The following is a 16,970-nucleotide window of genomic DNA, read 5'->3' on the forward strand; positions in this document are numbered from 1 at the left end:
TGACCGAGGAGCCGCTGCCTTCTCCGTCTGTCCTTCCGTCATTCAGTGGAGCGCTCTCACCACCGCTGAGTAGACAGCACTGTTCGTTCAGGGAGTATCGCGGGACTGCTGCTTAGGCTCTGAATTCTGTGTCTGTCACAGGTATTACTTGAAAAACAACATGGAGACAGAGACGCTTTGTTCGGACGAAGACGCTCAGGAGTTGCTGAGGGAGAGCCAGATCTCCCTGCTGCAGCTCAGCACCGTAGAGGCGGCCACGCAGCTCTCCATGCGGAACTTCGAGCTCTTCCGCAACATCGAGCCCACTGAGTATATAGATGATTTATTCAAGCTCAGATCGAAAACCAGCTGCGCCAACCTGAAGAAATTCGAGGAAGTCATTAACCAGGAGACGTTCTGGGTAGCCTCTGAGATTCTGCGGGAGACGAACCAGCTGAAGAGGATGAAGATCATCAAGCATTTCATCAAGATAGCTCTGCACTGCAGGGAGTGCAAGAATTTTAACTCCATGTTTGCGATCATCAGGTAAGAGCATATTTGTCGTAAGGTTCGATTCAGTTTGCAGGTTTAAAAAATGTATCGATCCCTGAAAACCATGTGCTCTGTGTGAGTGTAGTAGTTTTTAATTGCATCATATGGAACAATTCTTTTTCTCTTAATCCTTAATTTAAAATCTCTTGTAATGGATGGACCTAGAGATGATCATACTAAGTGAAGTAAGCCAGACAAAGACGAATATCATATGATATCGCTTATACGTGGAATCTTAAAAAATATATATATATAAATGAACCTATTTACAAAACAGAAACAGACTCACAGACGTGCAAAACAAATGGATAGTTAGCAAAGGGGGAAGAGGTGGGGGAGAGATAAATCAGGGAGTTTGGGATTAACATGTACACACTACTATGTATAAAATAGATAACCTGGGGCTTCCCTGGTGGCGCAGTGGTTGAGGGTCTGCCTGCCGATGCAGGGGACACGGGTTCGAGCCCTGGTCTGGGAAGATCCCACATGCCGCGGAGCGACTAGGCCTGTGAGCCACAACTACTGAGCCTGCGCGTCTGGAGCTTGTGCTCCGCGACAAGAGAGGCCGCGACAGTGAGAGGCCCGCGCATCGCGATGAGGAGTGGCCCCCGCTCGCCGCAACTAGAGAGGGCCCTCGCACAGAAATGAAGACCTAACACAGCCAAAAATAAAAATAAATAAATAATAATTAAAATAGATAACCAACAAGGACGTGCTGTATGGCACAGGGAACTCTCCTCAGTATTTTGTAATAGTCTATAAGGGAAAAGAATCTGTAAACGAATAGATATTCTTTTTATATATAGATAGAATAGATATATATAGATATATGTGTGTGTGTGTGTGTGTGTGTGTATATGTATATATGATGAATCACTCTGCTGTGTACACCTGAAACTAACACAACATTGTAAATCAGCTATACTTCAAAAAAAATTCTCTTTTATGCTGATTTAAAGCCCAGAAAATCTATATTCACCACTTTTTTAGCTCTGTGACTTTGGGCAAATTATTTGAACTTCTCTGAAAGTCGGTTTATTTCTCTATAAAGTAACAGTGACCCAAAGAGTTATCAAGTAGACTAAATGCCATAATGTATGTGGGGTTTCAGCCAGCACAAGGCAGGGGGATGCCTAGTAAGTGTTACTTTTCTTCCCTTTTAAGTGCTTAGACTGAGGCTGGAAGAAAGTGCAGACTGAAACAATGAGCAATATTGATGTTGCTGGTGATGATTCAGTTAGTCATTTTTTCTGTCTAGGAGTTTGATCATTCTCTTATTGGTTTTTTTTTTTTTACTTTTTATTGGCGTATAGTTGCTTTACAATGTTGTGATAGTTTCTGCTGTACAGCAAAGTGAATCATTGATACGTATACATATATCCCCTCTTTTTTGGATTTCCTTCCCATTTGTGTCAGCACAGAGCATTGAGTAGAGTTCCCTGTGCTCTACTGTATGTTCCCATCAGTTGTCTATTGTATACGTAATATCAATAGCGTATGTATGTCAATCCCAATCTCCCGGTTCCTCCCTCCCCCTCCCCCCTGCTTTCCCCCTTGGTATCCATACATTTGTTCTCTACGTCTGTGTCTCTATTTCTGCTTTGTAGATAAGACGGTCTATACCAGTTTTTTCAGATTCCACATATATGCGTTAACATACGATATCTGTTACTCTTCCTGTTCTTACGGCTTTTGTTTCATGTTGCTACTCCAGGATATTTGTCTAGTCTGTTTTATCAGACGGCTGCTTGGCACCAAGCACTTTATGTATGGAGGTGAAGCAACGAAACACAGCCCTGCCCTCAGGACACCTGACATTCCAGTTGTTCTGTTCACAGTAAACAGACCAGGAGGGTGTAAAGGGAAGAAGAGTAAAACCCCTCGGCCCTGTCCCTGGGTCCAGCTTCAATTCTCCTTACCCAGAATTACTAACGCTCTTATGAATCCTGTACTTTGCTGTGTATTCACAGCATTCACACAGAGCTGTTACATGTTAAGAAATAAACAACATGCTCTTTTACTTACTTCGTAAGGATGAGTCGTTTAATTTTATACCGCTTTTCTTTCTTCCCCCCTCAGCGGCCTAAACCTGGCACCAGTGGCAAGACTGCGAACCACCTGGGAAAAACTTCCCAATAAATACGAAAAGCTGTTTCAAGATCTCCAAGACCTGTTTGATCCTTCCAGAAACATGGCAAAATACCGCAATGTCCTCAACAGCCAAAACCTACAGCCTCCCATCATCCCCCTGTTCCCGGTGATCAAGAAGGACCTCACGTTCCTTCACGAGGGTAAGTATAAGTTGGAAGATTTCTGTCTCCACTTGTGGGGGCATAGGGTAAATGCCACGTGATTCCCTTTTCCTTCTTTGCCAATTACAGGGAACGACTCCAAAGTCGACGGGCTGGTCAATTTTGAGAAGCTAAGAATGATTGCAAAAGAAATTCGTCACGTTGGCCGAATGGCCTCTGTGAACATGGACCCTGCCCTCATGTTCAGGACTCGGTGAGTGTGTCTCCCTCAGCAGTGCTCGCGGGGTTAGGGAAGGTTGAGCTTAGAGCCTCCTAGTAAATGAGAAGATTCTGAATGGGCCCGCCTGTAGCATGGTGAAATGTACCAGGGTGTGTGGGGAATCTCCGTCGAGCTCTGACTTGGAATGACTGTCTGATTCCACATCCAGTGTGCACTGTGGGCTGTCAGTGAAAACGGTTGGTCCCTCAGACATTGTTCATTGAACATGAGGCGCAGCTATTTTTATTTTTCAGAACGCTGACTTGCAGAGCTACAAGGTGTCATTGATAGCATGAGCTAAAATGTATAAACAACCCGAACAGTATTGTCTCACCGTCCACACAAGGGATTTAGCTGTCAGTGTAGCCAAAAATGATGAATCCAGTGAAGGAGAGAACAAAAGTCTTTAGAACCAAATATTTACGTATGCTTGTCTTTTGAGCCAGAAAACTGTTGCTGGTCAAGTTGTGTGTGTGAGAAGGTTTGTGGGCTTCTAGTACTGCTTATCCAGAAGTCTAGTCCTTTCTTTCTGAGCTTGTGATCTCTCTGTCTCTCTCTACACCCATGCTTCAACCTCCACGGCTCTCACTTACAGGAAGAAGAAGTGGAGGAGTCTGGGGTAAGTGGCGAGGACACTGCACCCCCACACTGTTCTCGTCCCGCTCGTGGCATTGTTTTCTTACCCGCTGTGTTTTCTGATGCTTTGCATTTTTGCATTTTTTTCTTAACCCTCTTGCTCTAGCAGAATTTCAGTTGGCAAACTGACTTCAAGTTTAATCTACTGGGGCTTTTGCTTTTGAGGTCATGACCCAAGAGAGCTGTGAAATGATTGATGATTGTTCTGGGGAACAGCGGGCCAGGCCTAGTCCTGAGCTTTCAGAAAGACTTTATTTTAATATAATTCGTGTGTTTTGAAATGAGAAAAATCTAACCTGGGGTGAGGGGAGAAAGGATGTCAGAAGGAAAAATTGTGCAGTTTAAATACTATTGCACAGATTTTTGAGAAGTAAATATATGTAATACAAAAGGGGCCCCTCGGTGTTAAAACTAAATTTTTTACAGCTCAACTAACTACTGTTTTCATCCTATAAATCAATTCTTTTCAAAAATAATTCTTAACAACTCATGTGCTAGTTTCCATACATGTGTTTTCACATTTGCATGACCATTTTATTAACAGATTGACCATAGTACTTGACAAACTCACTACATTTAACCCAAGCAATAAGAAAACAATCGTGAACATTGTAATTTCTTTAAATTTATGTAAGACATCCTCCTTAGGAGAAAAGAAATTAATGTCACTCTTAATGATTGCAACTGTGTGTTTATTCTTGCATGAGCTTTTACATATAATCATTATTACTTGCTGGCTTCTACAAGAGAGCTGCCTTGAATGCTCTATAGAGGCGAAAAGTAGAATTTTCTAGTTGAAACAGAACAAGTGCCAAACATATATGTGTATGTAGAGTGTATGTAGGATTCTCTTTAAACTTGAAAAAAAATTTTTTTTGATCTGTATGATTCTATATTCCTTTGTAAAGTTTACTTACCAGAATGAGGCATGTGGCCTTTTGAACGTAGACTATTTGTAGGAGTCTCGGCACGTTTCCAGTAGATGAAGTGATCCCATGCTGGAGCGAGCTGCAGCTCTACCTTTTCGTCTTCCAGGTCTCTCAGCCAGGGTAGTACAAACGCAACAGTGCTAGACGTTGCTCAGACAGGTGGTCACAAAAAGCGGGTGCGTCGTAGCTCCTTTCTCAATGCCAAAAAGCTTTACGAGGACGCCCAAATGGCTCGAAAAGTGAAGCAGTACCTGTCCAATTTGGAGCTGGAGATGGACGAGGAGAGCCTTCAGACGTTATCCCTGCAGTGCGAGCCGGCCACCAACACACGTGAGTTTCTCCTTAAGGCGGCTGCCGGGTCCGGCTGGAGTGCAGATTGGTTTCCTGGCTGGGCGCAGGGGGACCTAGCATCCTGAGACAAGCTCGCCTTTCCCTTGAAGGCGGCTCTGGGGACCACGTGGCGCTGTCCCGGGCTGAGCCCCGTGCCCAACGGGGTTCGCGTGGGGACCACGACACCGTAGGCTTCTTCGGGGTGACTGGCTTTGGTTTCATCCCGACGCAGCCAGAGTGCCGCCAGGGAACACAGGGGCAGGTGCAGCTCCCCTTTGCATCCCTTGTTTTCTCACAAAGATACTTGCCAAGGGATGGGCAGCCTGGAAGGGGCACAGAGCTAGGTGTGCTGGCCGCCTCTGACCCCCTCAGCCCGGCCGGCACTTGGCAATGAGCTCAGCTACCGTGTAAGGCAGGAATTCTCCACAGGGAACCACAGCTCAGCCTAATGTGTAGCTCCCCGGCCTTTGAAAGTCCGGCCAGGCCAGAAATGGGGGCTACTTTCTCTTTCATGGCATCCATATTTGTAAGACAGAGGCATTTTCCATTTAGGACACTTTGGGGTCTTTTATGGGCAAGTTTGAAGATACTTTCTATAGGGCTTAAATGTTAGATAATTTGAGAAAGATTCAGGTTATCAGACTTACCCAGGACACTCTTAAAAGCGCTGTGTGTCGTGGTGAAGAGTTTGTCCTCAAGGGGCTGATTGGTCTGAGTTCAGATCCTGTTTGTTCCTCTTACTAACAGTGTCACCTTAGGCCGGTTACTTGAGCTCCGTTACGTGTAAGATGGAGGAAGGAAGTCACTGAGTTGTCTTGAATATTAACACACTTAAAATACAGCATTTAATTGCCCTGTTAAATTGGCTTGCTTTCCATCTGCCGTGGAATTATACACTCAGTACGGTACTCAAGGAGTATTGGCTGCTATTAGCAACATAGATAATTCTACCCCATTGGAGAGAGAACTTGATAGTGAAAAGACTGCAGCTAGTATCATCTACTAACTTAAAACTAAGCTCATATATGTCAAGACATTTTGGGTGCCATTTTAGAAAAATAATTCCTAATGGTCTTCCCGTTGTCGCTTGTATAATAGATTTGTGTTTTTCGTAGACATACGTACAGCGTACTGAGCTATCCACATTTTTCGTTTCTTTTTAAATGTGGTACCTGAAACAGTATCGTCTCTCGAGACGGCTTGTTTCATAAAGTGAATCTTGGTTCCGGCGTGCCTTCTTTCTGTGACGGAGGTTCTCCCCCCGCCCGCCCCTGTTTCTCTCCTTTGTCTATGGGCCACAGGGGAAAAAAGATACATGTTTCAGTGTTCTAACTGTGGGAGATGCTCATGCGGTTCTAAAAGTATCCCTTGTGTGGCCACTAACCTCTTAAACGTCTCGTTCTGTTTTCACGCCGAACAATTACCAGTGCCTAAGAATCCCGGTGACAGAAAGCCTGTCAAGGCCGACACCTCCCCGGTGGCCCCGAGGGCAGGGCTGCAGCCGAAGCCGCCGCCGCCGGCTCCGCAGCCGTCACAGAGGCCCGGCCCGGGGCTGCAGCTGCCCGCCGTGCCCCTCTATCCTTCGCGGAAGAAAGTGCCCCTGCGGGATCTCCCGCCTTTCGGTAGGTGACTAAGTTCGCACACACTTTTTTTTTTCCCCCCCCTCTTAATTTATTTTTTATTGAAGTAGAGTTGAATTACACTGTTGTGTGAATCACTACAGTCAGTTAATCTTTGACAAAGGAGGCGGGAACATGCGGTGGGGAAGCGACAGCCTCTTAGGCGAGTGCTGCTGGGAAAGCTGGACGGCCGCGTGCAAATCAGTGACGTCGGGACACACGCCCTCGCGGCTGGTGCAAAAGCATAAACTCACAATGGCTCACAGACTTCAACGGAAGACAGGACACCATGCAACTCCTGGAAGAGAACACAGGCAAAACATTCTCCAACGTAAATCGTAGCAGTGTTTTCTTAGGTCAGTTTCCCAAGGCAATGGAAATAAAAGCAAAAAATAAACAGGTGGGAACTAATGAAGCTTACAAGCTTTTGCTCAGCAAAGGAAACCGTAAACAAAACGAAAAGACAGCCTGTGGGCACTTCCCTGGTGGCGCAGCGGTTAAGACCCCGCGCTCCCAATGCAGGGTGCCCAGGTTCGATCCCTGGTCCGGGAACTACATCCCACATTGCATGCTGCAACTGAGAGTTCGCATGCTGCAACTAAGGGGCCCCCGAGCCGCAACCAGGGAACCCGCCTGCCACAACTAAGACCAACACAACCAAATAAATAAATATTTTTAAAAAAAGAAGAGGCAACCTGCGGTCTGGGAGAACATATTTGCAAACAATGTGACCGACAAGGACTTAATTTCCAAAATATACAGACGGCTCGTATAACTCGACAACAAAAAAACAAACAACCCACAACCCTCTTTTGGCGCTATTCATTCACTGCCTGCTTCTCAGACTAGGAAACGATACTTATCACGGGTAACTTCATCTGGTATACTTGAGTGTCCCTCTGGTTGTTCCCTCTTTATGAGACATTAATGTTCACAAAGTTAAACTTTACTTTTACCAGTGGGAAGGACTGTTTTCATAGAGCATCTCATTTAATCATGCTCGTTTGTCATAGCGGTGGGAGCAGAGGCATGCCATGGGGAAATTATGCTATTACTCATTTAATTTGTAACAAGTACAGAGGCTGTTTTGTCCATATACCTTGTTTAAACTAGCTTTGCCTTACCATCAATGAGTTGCTGGAATTTAGGTGGAATATTTTTAAGTGAAATGATTTGTGTGGAGGCAAACTCTCATTTGTTGAATCACTGATTCTGTAACTTGGGAGGAAAATACAGTCAGTTCAGTTAAAGGAGCCAAAGCAGGGACTTCCCTGGTGGTCCAGTGGTGAAGAATCCGCCTTCCAGTGCAGGGGATGGGGGGTTCAATCCCTGGTCGGGGAATTAAGATCCCACGTGCTGCAGGGCAACTAAGCCCATGAGCCACAACTGCTGAGCCCGCGAGCCACAACTACTGAAGCCCGCACACCTAGAGCCCGTGCTCCGCAACAAGAGCAATGAGAAGCCCGTACACCGCAACGAAGAGTAGCCCCCACTCGCCGCAACTAGAGAAAGCCCGCGCACAGCAACGAAGACCCAACACAGCCAAAAATAAAAAGAAAGAAAGAAATATTTGCATTGTTCCCCCTATCACAAATGAACTGAATTAGTGTTCCTTTGTCCACTGTTTTGTTTTCGTTTTTTTATTATTATTATTTATTTATTTTTTGGCCGCACTGCGCGGCATGCGGGATCTTAGTTCCCCGACCAGGGATTGAACCCGTGCCCCCTGCAGTGGAAGCGTGGAGTCTTAACCACTGGACCGCCAGGGAAGTCTCGCCACTGTGCTGTTAGTATTCTTATATTCCCAAGTCCCCTGCAAGCCGACCTCTATTGCCTCTTTTCTGTCGAGCTTCTGACATGGACACAGCCTGTTAACCCCCATGTAGGTGCACCTGATGGAAAGCCATTCCCGCCCCCCTTCCCCAGAGAGACTCTCTCTCCAATATTTTTAGGCCTATTTGAATTTATGACCTTTAGAGATGCGGATGGGATAGTCATGTGTCTTCTTAGGATAGTTTCTCATTTAAAGTCACAGATGCTGAGCCCACCCCCATTCATGAGATAAATGTTGTCTGAATACTTCCTGCATGTTTTACTTCAGTGTCTTCCTCATCCCTAGAACTACTTCTGAAGTGGAACAGATTTTTCTAAGGCATAGCATCCTCACATCCATCTTCACTGTTTGAAGGCAGCACTTTCTGAATCTGTGTACGATGCCGGCTTGGAAATCTTTTCCAAATCAAAGCTATTCATTCGTGTAGCTTTAGTGTAGCTGGTATTTTCATGTACCCTGTATATATCAGTATCTGCACATGTAATTAAAAGATTGCTTGAAAAGCGTTTCTTAAAAGATTGTATTAAAGTAGTATCGAACACTTACAGGTGTTGAGGTGAAATGAAGAATTAAATCTTTGTTAAATTTCATTGCCTCCTTTTTAATGGATTCCGTTAAGTCTGAGAACATAAAAACTAACATTCACGGAGGTGGTGTCAACCTATAATGCCTTCCCTCAGGTCTCTTTGTTGTTCAGAATGAGGTAATCGAGAGTGCCTCGTAATAAGGCTTAGTAAACATCTCTTAATGTGACTCCCTCATTCCTAAAAGTAAAATTTTAGGGGAAAAATCACCTGATATTGGCACATGGAATCCTTTTTCTTCCCCCCTACGTCATCCGACTTGATCCTGCACTTGGCACTGCACTGGATGGCTCCCCCCTCCGCTCCCCTTTACCCCACTCCCGGGAACCTTCCCTGGTGGCTTCCGGGACCCTTCTGGGACCCGGCACTCTCTGGGTCCCCTCCTACCTTCTCTGTCATCCGCTTACTGATCAAATATGAGCCTGATTTCTTAGCGCTCCTTCAGTCTCTTTTCTCGCTACTTCCTTTTGGCTCTTGGCTCTTGACTTTCCTTCCATCACTCCCACGTCCCATGAGCTAACTTTTCCAACACCACCAGAATACCTGTTTCCAACCCAAACTTGAGTTCTGATAAATATTGTGAGCTGCGCCGCTCTCATCCTAACTCAAAGTATTTCCAGATCGTCTCTTTGTTTCTTTATCGCTGTCTGATGTATTGTTGAAGAGGGTGGTGGTCAAGGTTTGGAACCCAGAGTGGAATAACAGCAGCAGCCTTTCTAGTCCTCGGCAGGTGTCAGCAGACATACGGCGGGCACCTTGTGCCCCCTGTGAGCTCATTGTTTACACGGGCAGAGTACAGAGACCACCGAGCCTGGAAACAACCTGCAACGACATGTGACATGCAACCTTAACACAAAAAAATTGTTTTTGTTCTTCACGGTAGTCTTTTCAGTCTTGGAAATGCATATTGAAATCATTTTCTTTCTCTTACAGGTATAAACTCTCCACAAGCTTTAAAGAAGATCCTTGCTTTGTCTGAAGAAGGGAGCCTGGAGCGTCACAAGAGGCCAGCAGAAGACACGATATCGAACGCGTCTTCCCAGCTCTCCTCCCCACCGACCTCCCCGCAGAGCTCGCCAAGGAAAGGTGACTGGCTGACTCCTCTTCTCCTTCGTGGGGACCTGTGCTTTCAGCTGTGATAAATTCTAGTTAGAGATTACATCACTTCTGACATTAGAGTCGTTTTAAATGACCTTGGGAATTCGCTGGCGGTCCAGTGGTTAGGACTCCACGCTTTCACTGCCAAGGGCGTGGGTTCGATCCCTGGTCGGGGAACTGAGATCCTGCAAGCTGTACTGTGTGCCCCCCACCCCCAAAAAAAAGACCTGATGTGTAACACCCAATGGATTTTTTTTCCCCCTCAGTTTATAAATTTGGAAGAACTTTGGTACTTTTTAATATTATAGTTATAAATAAATAGCATTAAGCTTATATAACTATATAAGCCCTTTCAAAAATTCATTTTTTTACTGATTGTAAGTGTGGAAATAATTTTTTTTATACTAACAGTTGTTCTAACTAAATATGATTACGTGGCATTCATCACAGAGTAGAGGCCTATAAAAACATAAGAAAAACTAATATCTTCCTGATTTACCTATCATTGTGTTAACATGAGTCTTGATTATCTTTTTGGTTGCTATCTTGTTTTATTTTTAAGGAGATTAAATTTTAGGCACTCAGACTCTCCTTCTGATATTAATGCTTTCTTATCTTAAAATACTAGATAATTTTCTGCTGCATAACCTCGGGGTTACTTTCTTCCCTACCCCATAATTGAATGGGCGTAAGTAAGCCGGTAATAAACGGCCAGGACAGTTTTCACTAGACGAGGCCAAAGAGATTAATCCACTGTTAGATTTCACCGGCACAACAAATACCTTTCCTGCTTTACTTTTTAGCTGTCTCAGACATGTGTGCGTTCTATGTGGGTATCGGTCTCTAGTCCTTGTTCAGTGGGTGCGTCTGAATTCTTCTCTCGTCCGTCGTTGGGTGGCAGTGGCGGTCAGCTGAGATTGTTTGGCTGTGGGTAGTTGGACTAAACCAGCTCCCCGTCTTCTCGTGGAAGTGAGAGCAGTAACAAGAATTAACAGTGCCCCACGGACCTACGGGATAGGTGGGCCAGCGGGAAAGAGAGGGGTCGCCTCATCAGTTGAGGAAAATGGGGCGATTCCTCCCCATGCCACGTGCTCCACCTGAGGGATTCTTTTTCTAGAGATTTTTTTTTGGGGGGTAGACTGTTCAGGGAGGGTTTGAAATCTTGTCTGTCAGAACTTGCAGCGTGGTTTAAAAGAAGACATTTCATGGATGAACACGTGAAATCTTATCAAGACCTGTGCAACCTTTTAAAAAAAATAAATCAGGAATTCATAATTTACTGAAAGGATGGGGAAGTACTCTTCAGAGAGTAAATTAGCAACATTTAGGTGCTCTAGATGGCATTTTTTTTATTAGGTTTTCATTGTGTACATATAATCATATAAAATCAGTATTTTAAGTAACATGAGATTCTTAATAATGTAAAAAATAAATGAATACTGAGAAAGGAGATTTGGATTTTTTTGTTAAAAATGTCAAGACAGGCCTCTCTTCCTTTGTGACTTTCAGAATTATTTTTAGCAACAAAGAGTTAAGGGTCCTTCAGGCCAAAAAATGGACATCTGTTTAGACATAGTGATGGTCCAGGGAGAAAATGGAGATTTTGTACATTATGTCCTTCAAAACAGTTGGCTTTCATGTGATTTATCCAATATATTATTAATGTTAAAAAATTAAATGGCAAAAATCCAAAGATATCTTCTTCAGGTCTTATTTCTTATTCATACATGTTCATTTAAAGTTACAATGCAGATCTTTCCAGTGGAGTTATTCTATGCTGTAAAGTTCTAAAAGTGAAAACTCCATTGAAAACAAAATTACTACTGACTTTGCAGTTTGGGAAAAAAAACCATACTTTTAAATATCATCCTAGTCATTCTTCAGTTTCGTTTACATAGACTAATGTAGTATAATTTATAGTTAAGAGAGCAGCGTCGCGTCGTGCCGTGATCCAGTCTGCAGCAATTCCTGGGTCATACAACGGTGACCCAGGAATTGGGTTTAGTGTGTTTAAACTGTCATTAAACACACTAAACTGCATTTGGGTAAAACTTTACTGTAGCTCAGTCCCCAAGTAGAGTGTTTTCTCCCCAGTTCCGTGGTGGCACCTGTGGCCTGCATTCTGGTTTTGCTTCTACTGGGGAGGCGTCAGCGGGACGCCGTGCACCCTCGGTGTCTAAGGAGTGATGTGTTTCCCACGCAGGCTACACTTTGGCTCCGAGCGGCACCGTGGATAACTTCTCAGATTCCGGCCACAGCGAAATCTCCTCACGGTCCAGTATCGTCAGCAACTCCTCCTTCGACTCGCTGCCCGTCTCGCTGCCCGACGAACGGCGCCAGAGGCCATCGGTCGGCACGGTGGAGACCAGCCTGGCCGCAGGCCGGCTGGAGAGGCGGCCGGCGGGGGAGCCCGACCAGTGCAGCCTGGGGTAGGGGCTCGTCCGCGGGCTCGCTCCCCTCGCCCACGTGTGCGGGCAGGCTACAGGACGCCCAGGGATGCTCTCCCGTCCCGGTTCTGAAGTTCACCATTTCCCGGTTACGAAGCACCGTGCAGACTGCTTTTCCAGTGCCGTCTGTCCTCCACTGGGACGCGTTTGCTCTGCGCTGAGGGCAGGGGTGACTCAGTGCAGTGAGCTGCTTTCCCGAAATAGTCAGATCGTAGTGAGCACTGTAAGTGCTCCTTTGCTGTGAGCAGCTGATGGCTCTTTTCCCCCGTGTTGATATTGTGGGGACGTCACAGGGGAGGAAACGGGACGGGGCCGAGTGGCCGCTGTCGCTCAGTCTGGTGGAGCCTAATCCTCTTCCTGGAAGGAAAGGAAGCCGCCTTTCCAGGAAAAAGTGGTTGGGTTTTAGCACAGTTATTAGTTAACGAGCTTGCCCTTTCCCCTCCCCTCCCCCTCCCCTCCCCTCTTTCCTGGCCCCCCCTCCTCTCTCTTCTCCCCTCCCCTCCCCTCTCCTCCCCTCTCCTCTCCCCTCCCCTCTTCCCCACCTCCCTTCCCCCTCCCCTCCCCTCCTCCTCTCCTCTCCTCTCCTCCCCCCTCCCCTCCCCTCCCCTCCTCTCCTCTCTTCTCCCCTCCCCTCCCCTCTCCTCCCCTCTCCTCCCCTCTCCTCCCCTCTCCTCTCCTCTCCTCCCCCTCCCCTCCTCTCCTCTCCTCTCTTCTCCCCTGCCCTCCCCTCCCCTCTTCCCCACCTCCCTTCCCCCTCCCCTCCCCTCCTCCTCTCCTCTCCTCTCCTCCCCCCTCCCCTCCCCTCCTCTCCTCTCCTCTCCCCTCCCCTCCCCTCCTCTCCTCTCCTCCCCTCCCCTCTCCTTCCCTCCCCTCTCCTTCCCTCTCCTCTCCTCCCCCCTCCCCTCCCCTCCTCTCCTCCCCCCTCCCCTCCCCTCCCCTCCTCTCCTCTCCTCTCCTCTCTTCTCCCCTCCCCTCCCCTCCCCTCTCCTCTCCCCTCCTCTCCTCCCCCTCCCCTCCCCTCCTCTCCTCTCTTCTCCCCTCCCCTCCCCTCCCCTCCCCTCTCCTCCCCTCTCCTCTCTTCCCCCCCTCCCCTCCCCTCCCCTTCCCTCCCCTCTCCTCTCCTCCCCTCCCCCTCCCCTCCCCCTCCCCTCCCCTCCTCTTCTCTTTATTATTTTTTTCTCTTTGTTTCCCATTGGCCGCCTAGGTCCTGCGCACCGCTGTCCGAGAGCCGGGGCCTGTACGCTGCAGCTACGGTGATCTCTTCTCCCAGCACAGAGGAGCTTTCCCAAGACCAGGGGGACCGAGCCTCGCTTGACGCTGCTGACAGTGGCCGAGGGAGCTGGACGTCGTGCTCCAGCGGCTCCCACGATAGCATCCAGACCATTCAGCACCAGAGGAGCTGGGAGACGCTCCCCTTCGGGCACGCTCACTTTGACCATTCAGGGGACGCCGCAGGGTTATGGGCCTCGAGCAGCCACGTGGACCAGATCATGTTTTCCGACCATAGCACAAAGTATAGCAGGCAGAGTCAAAGCCGAGAGAGTCTCGAGCAAGCCCAGTCCCGGGCAAGCTGGGCCTCCTCCACGGGGTACTGGGGAGAAGACTCGGAGGGGGACACGGGCACAATCAAGCGAAGGGGGGGGAAGGACGTTTCCCTCGAAGCTGAAAGCAGCAGCATGATGCCTGCGACCGCCGAAGAAGCCAAGCCCGTCGCCATGGCTGCCCACGTGGCCGTGCCGCCCAGCGCCACCAAGGGGCTTATTGGTAAGCTGACTGCGGGCTCTGTCGTGTCTGGGTCGTGGCTGCACCCTGACTTATTTCCAAAGTAAAAGCATGTGTTTGCGGTTCTTCTCCTCATTCTGCCCTACCCATTGCCGTGTAGGCCTTCCAAGTTAGCAGTGCACTCAGGATTTTGAAATGAATGGTGGTTAAGGGCCCAGGTTCTGTGGTCAGGTGCTTATAAATACCCTGCAGCAGTCAACCTTCCATGCACCGTAGCTGTCGGGGTCAGTAGGTTGTCCTCATGGGTGTTACCTGCTCCAACGTTGATCTTCTCAGCTGAAAATTATCAGGAAGGATGGCCATTCTCTCTAGAGGAAGAATATTTTTTTGTTTAATTGGAACTGTTTTTAATGTTTTACTTTTGTATTTTGTTCCCTTGAATTGTATGTAGAACTTTACCCTTTGCATATTTAAAAATCTTCTGTTGCCGTTTGTTATGCAGGTAAATGTTTCTGTGCTAGACAAACTCCCTCTGCACAGGATAGAACAAGGAGGGGGTGCGAGAGGTAAGGTAGTGAGTCAGGCAGGCTGCGGATTTGAATCCCTGCTTTGCCACTTTCCCAGCTTTGTGACACTGGGCAAGGCACTAAACGGTGTCTGTTTCCTCATCTGTAAAATGAATTTAATAATTTCTACCAGTGCGGTTGCTATGAGGTTTAAACGAAATCTCTGCAGAACCCTGGTGCCTGGTTAGCAGTTCATAAGTACACGAAAGACACTATCACTTCGCTGCTGCTGTTTCTGTTGTGAAGTCTCTTATGCTCCTCTAATGCTATCGGGATATATTCTCTATGTCATGTTCAACGTCTGTATAGTCAAAGTGTAGGGATACATCATAGGATACAGAGTGAGAAATTCTGGAATATAGTCTTCACAGACATCACTTTTATTAGTAGGGAAATTGTACTTATTTTATCACGTAGTCATGGGTGGATGTCGAATTTAATATCTTTTCAAGATGAATGAGGAGAAAACAGTTAACACCTATTCTTAGGTTGCAATTTTTAAAGCACTTTTTTTTTTTTTAATTGAAGTATAGTTGATTTACAATATTGTGTTAGTTTCAGGTATACAACAAAGTGATTCAATTATATATATATTTTTCATATTATTTTCCATAATAGGTTATTACAAGATATTGAATATAGTTCCCTGTGCTATACAGTAAATCCTTGTTGTTTACCTATTTTTATGTAAAGTAGTGTGTATCTGTTAATCCCAAACTCCTAATTTATCCCTCCCCTCTTTTCTTCCCTTTGTAACCATAAATCTGAGTCTTGTTTCTGTTTTGTGTATAAATTCATTTGTATTATATTTTAGATTCCACGTATAAGTGATATCATAAGATATCTGTCTTTGTCTGGCTTACTTCACTTAGTATGATAATCTCTAGGTCCATCCATGTTGCTGCAAATGGCAATGTTTCATTCTTTTTTATGGCTGAGTAATATTTCATTGTATATATGTACCACATCTTCTGTATCCATTCATCTGTTGATGGGCACATGGGTTGCTTCCACATCTTGGCAATTGCAAATAGAAAAGCACTTTCTTTAACAAACTAATACACAGAATTTTTATTGCAAAGGAAAGAAGAATGATTTAAGTTCCTAACAGCTGAGTCTAGAAAGTTGAAGATAAGAAAACTTTGCTTTTACTTGCCTTTACAGATTCATGTTTTAAGTCATGAAATTAAGATAAAAGGACTTCAAGAAAAATATATACCTCACATACACATGGTTTTAAGTTTTGAAATTTGCATCATTTTTTTGTACTATTCTTCCAAATTTATTGTGATTCCCTATTTTCCGAAGTGAGGCCCAAGACTTGAAAGTAATCTGGGATTGATTCTCTGCCTGCTGAGGGTAGATGGCCCAGCAAAGAGGGACAGCCCGCCTGGCCCCCGGGGCAGGGAGAGGGGAGGGAACCGCTGGCAGGCACCACTCCCGTGTTGCAGGCTCTGTTCCCTTTGCTCCGTGTTTCTAGTAAACCCCAGGGTTGGGCGTTAGCCTGGTTACTGCGTGACAGGTAGAGTCGCTCTGCGGCGCCCCGGTGAGAGTTACAGGTGCTTAGATCGCTTAGTCTTGCCTGTACCGCCGGAGATGACCCGGTGCGTGGCGGGCTTGGTGCGCGCCCCACCACCCCCGCCGGCACCCCGCCCTGCGCGCAGCCCCACGTGCCTTTCCCCGCGGGCGCAGCGCTCTTCGTCTCGGTCCTCCTCCTGCCCGAGGAGCGCACGTGGCCTGGGCCGCGCGCCCCGCGATGCTCACCGCGGCGCCTTGTCTCTCCCTCCCGCAGCGAGGAAGGAGGGCCGCTACCGGGAGCCGCCGCCCACCCCGCCGGGATACGTGGGCATCCCCATCACCGACTTCCCCGACGCGCACCCGCACCCCGCCCGGAAGCCGCCGGACTACACCGTGGCGCTGCAGCGCTCCAGGATGCTGGCCCGGCCGGCCGACACCCCCGCCCCGGGCGGCGCCAGGCCCGCCCCGCGGCCGCAGTGGCACCGGCCCGGCGACGACCCGCGCCCCGGCCCCTGCGCGCCCCCGGGCCTCGCCGCCGAGGAGGACGGTACATGCGCTCCCCCCAGAGGCCCTGCTTCCCGCCCGGGGTTCCGCGCCCGCCCCCGGCCTCGGTGCCAGCCGTTGGGCTGCGTTTTGCTTTTTCCG

At 47.4% G+C, this 16,970-nt stretch overlaps 1 protein-coding gene across 14 annotated transcripts in view; it reads left to right on the plus strand.

Annotated features, from left to right (window-relative positions):
• The window catches only part of RAPGEF2 (Rap guanine nucleotide exchange factor 2), a 246,738-nt gene that overhangs the window by 226,115 nt on the left and 3,653 nt on the right, over positions 1 to 16,970 (plus strand). For 11 of the 14 annotated variants that reach the window (XM_082461630.1, XM_082461636.1, XM_082461639.1 and 8 more), the window contains 10 exons: positions 142 to 525; positions 2,611 to 2,822; positions 2,913 to 3,036; positions 3,638 to 3,661; positions 4,714 to 4,937; positions 6,365 to 6,559; positions 9,908 to 10,060; positions 12,276 to 12,501; positions 13,724 to 14,283; positions 16,600 to 16,872. In XM_082461630.1, coding sequence (XP_082317756.1) covers positions 142 to 525; positions 2,611 to 2,822; positions 2,913 to 3,036; positions 3,638 to 3,661; positions 4,714 to 4,937; positions 6,365 to 6,559; positions 9,908 to 10,060; positions 12,276 to 12,501; positions 13,724 to 14,283; positions 16,600 to 16,872 — 2,375 coding nt within the window. The remainder of the gene's footprint in view (positions 1 to 141; positions 526 to 2,610; positions 2,823 to 2,912; positions 3,037 to 3,637; positions 3,662 to 4,713; positions 4,938 to 6,364; positions 6,560 to 9,907; positions 10,061 to 12,275; positions 12,502 to 13,723; positions 14,284 to 16,599; positions 16,873 to 16,970) is intronic. The other 3 variants (XM_082461631.1, XM_082461642.1, XM_082461637.1) reach the window with 3 other exon arrangements.

Source organism: Balaenoptera physalus (genome assembly GCF_965194825.1).
Source record: "Balaenoptera physalus genome assembly, chromosome: 5".
Classification (NCBI taxonomy): Eukaryota; Metazoa; Chordata; class Mammalia; order Artiodactyla; family Balaenopteridae; genus Balaenoptera; species Balaenoptera physalus.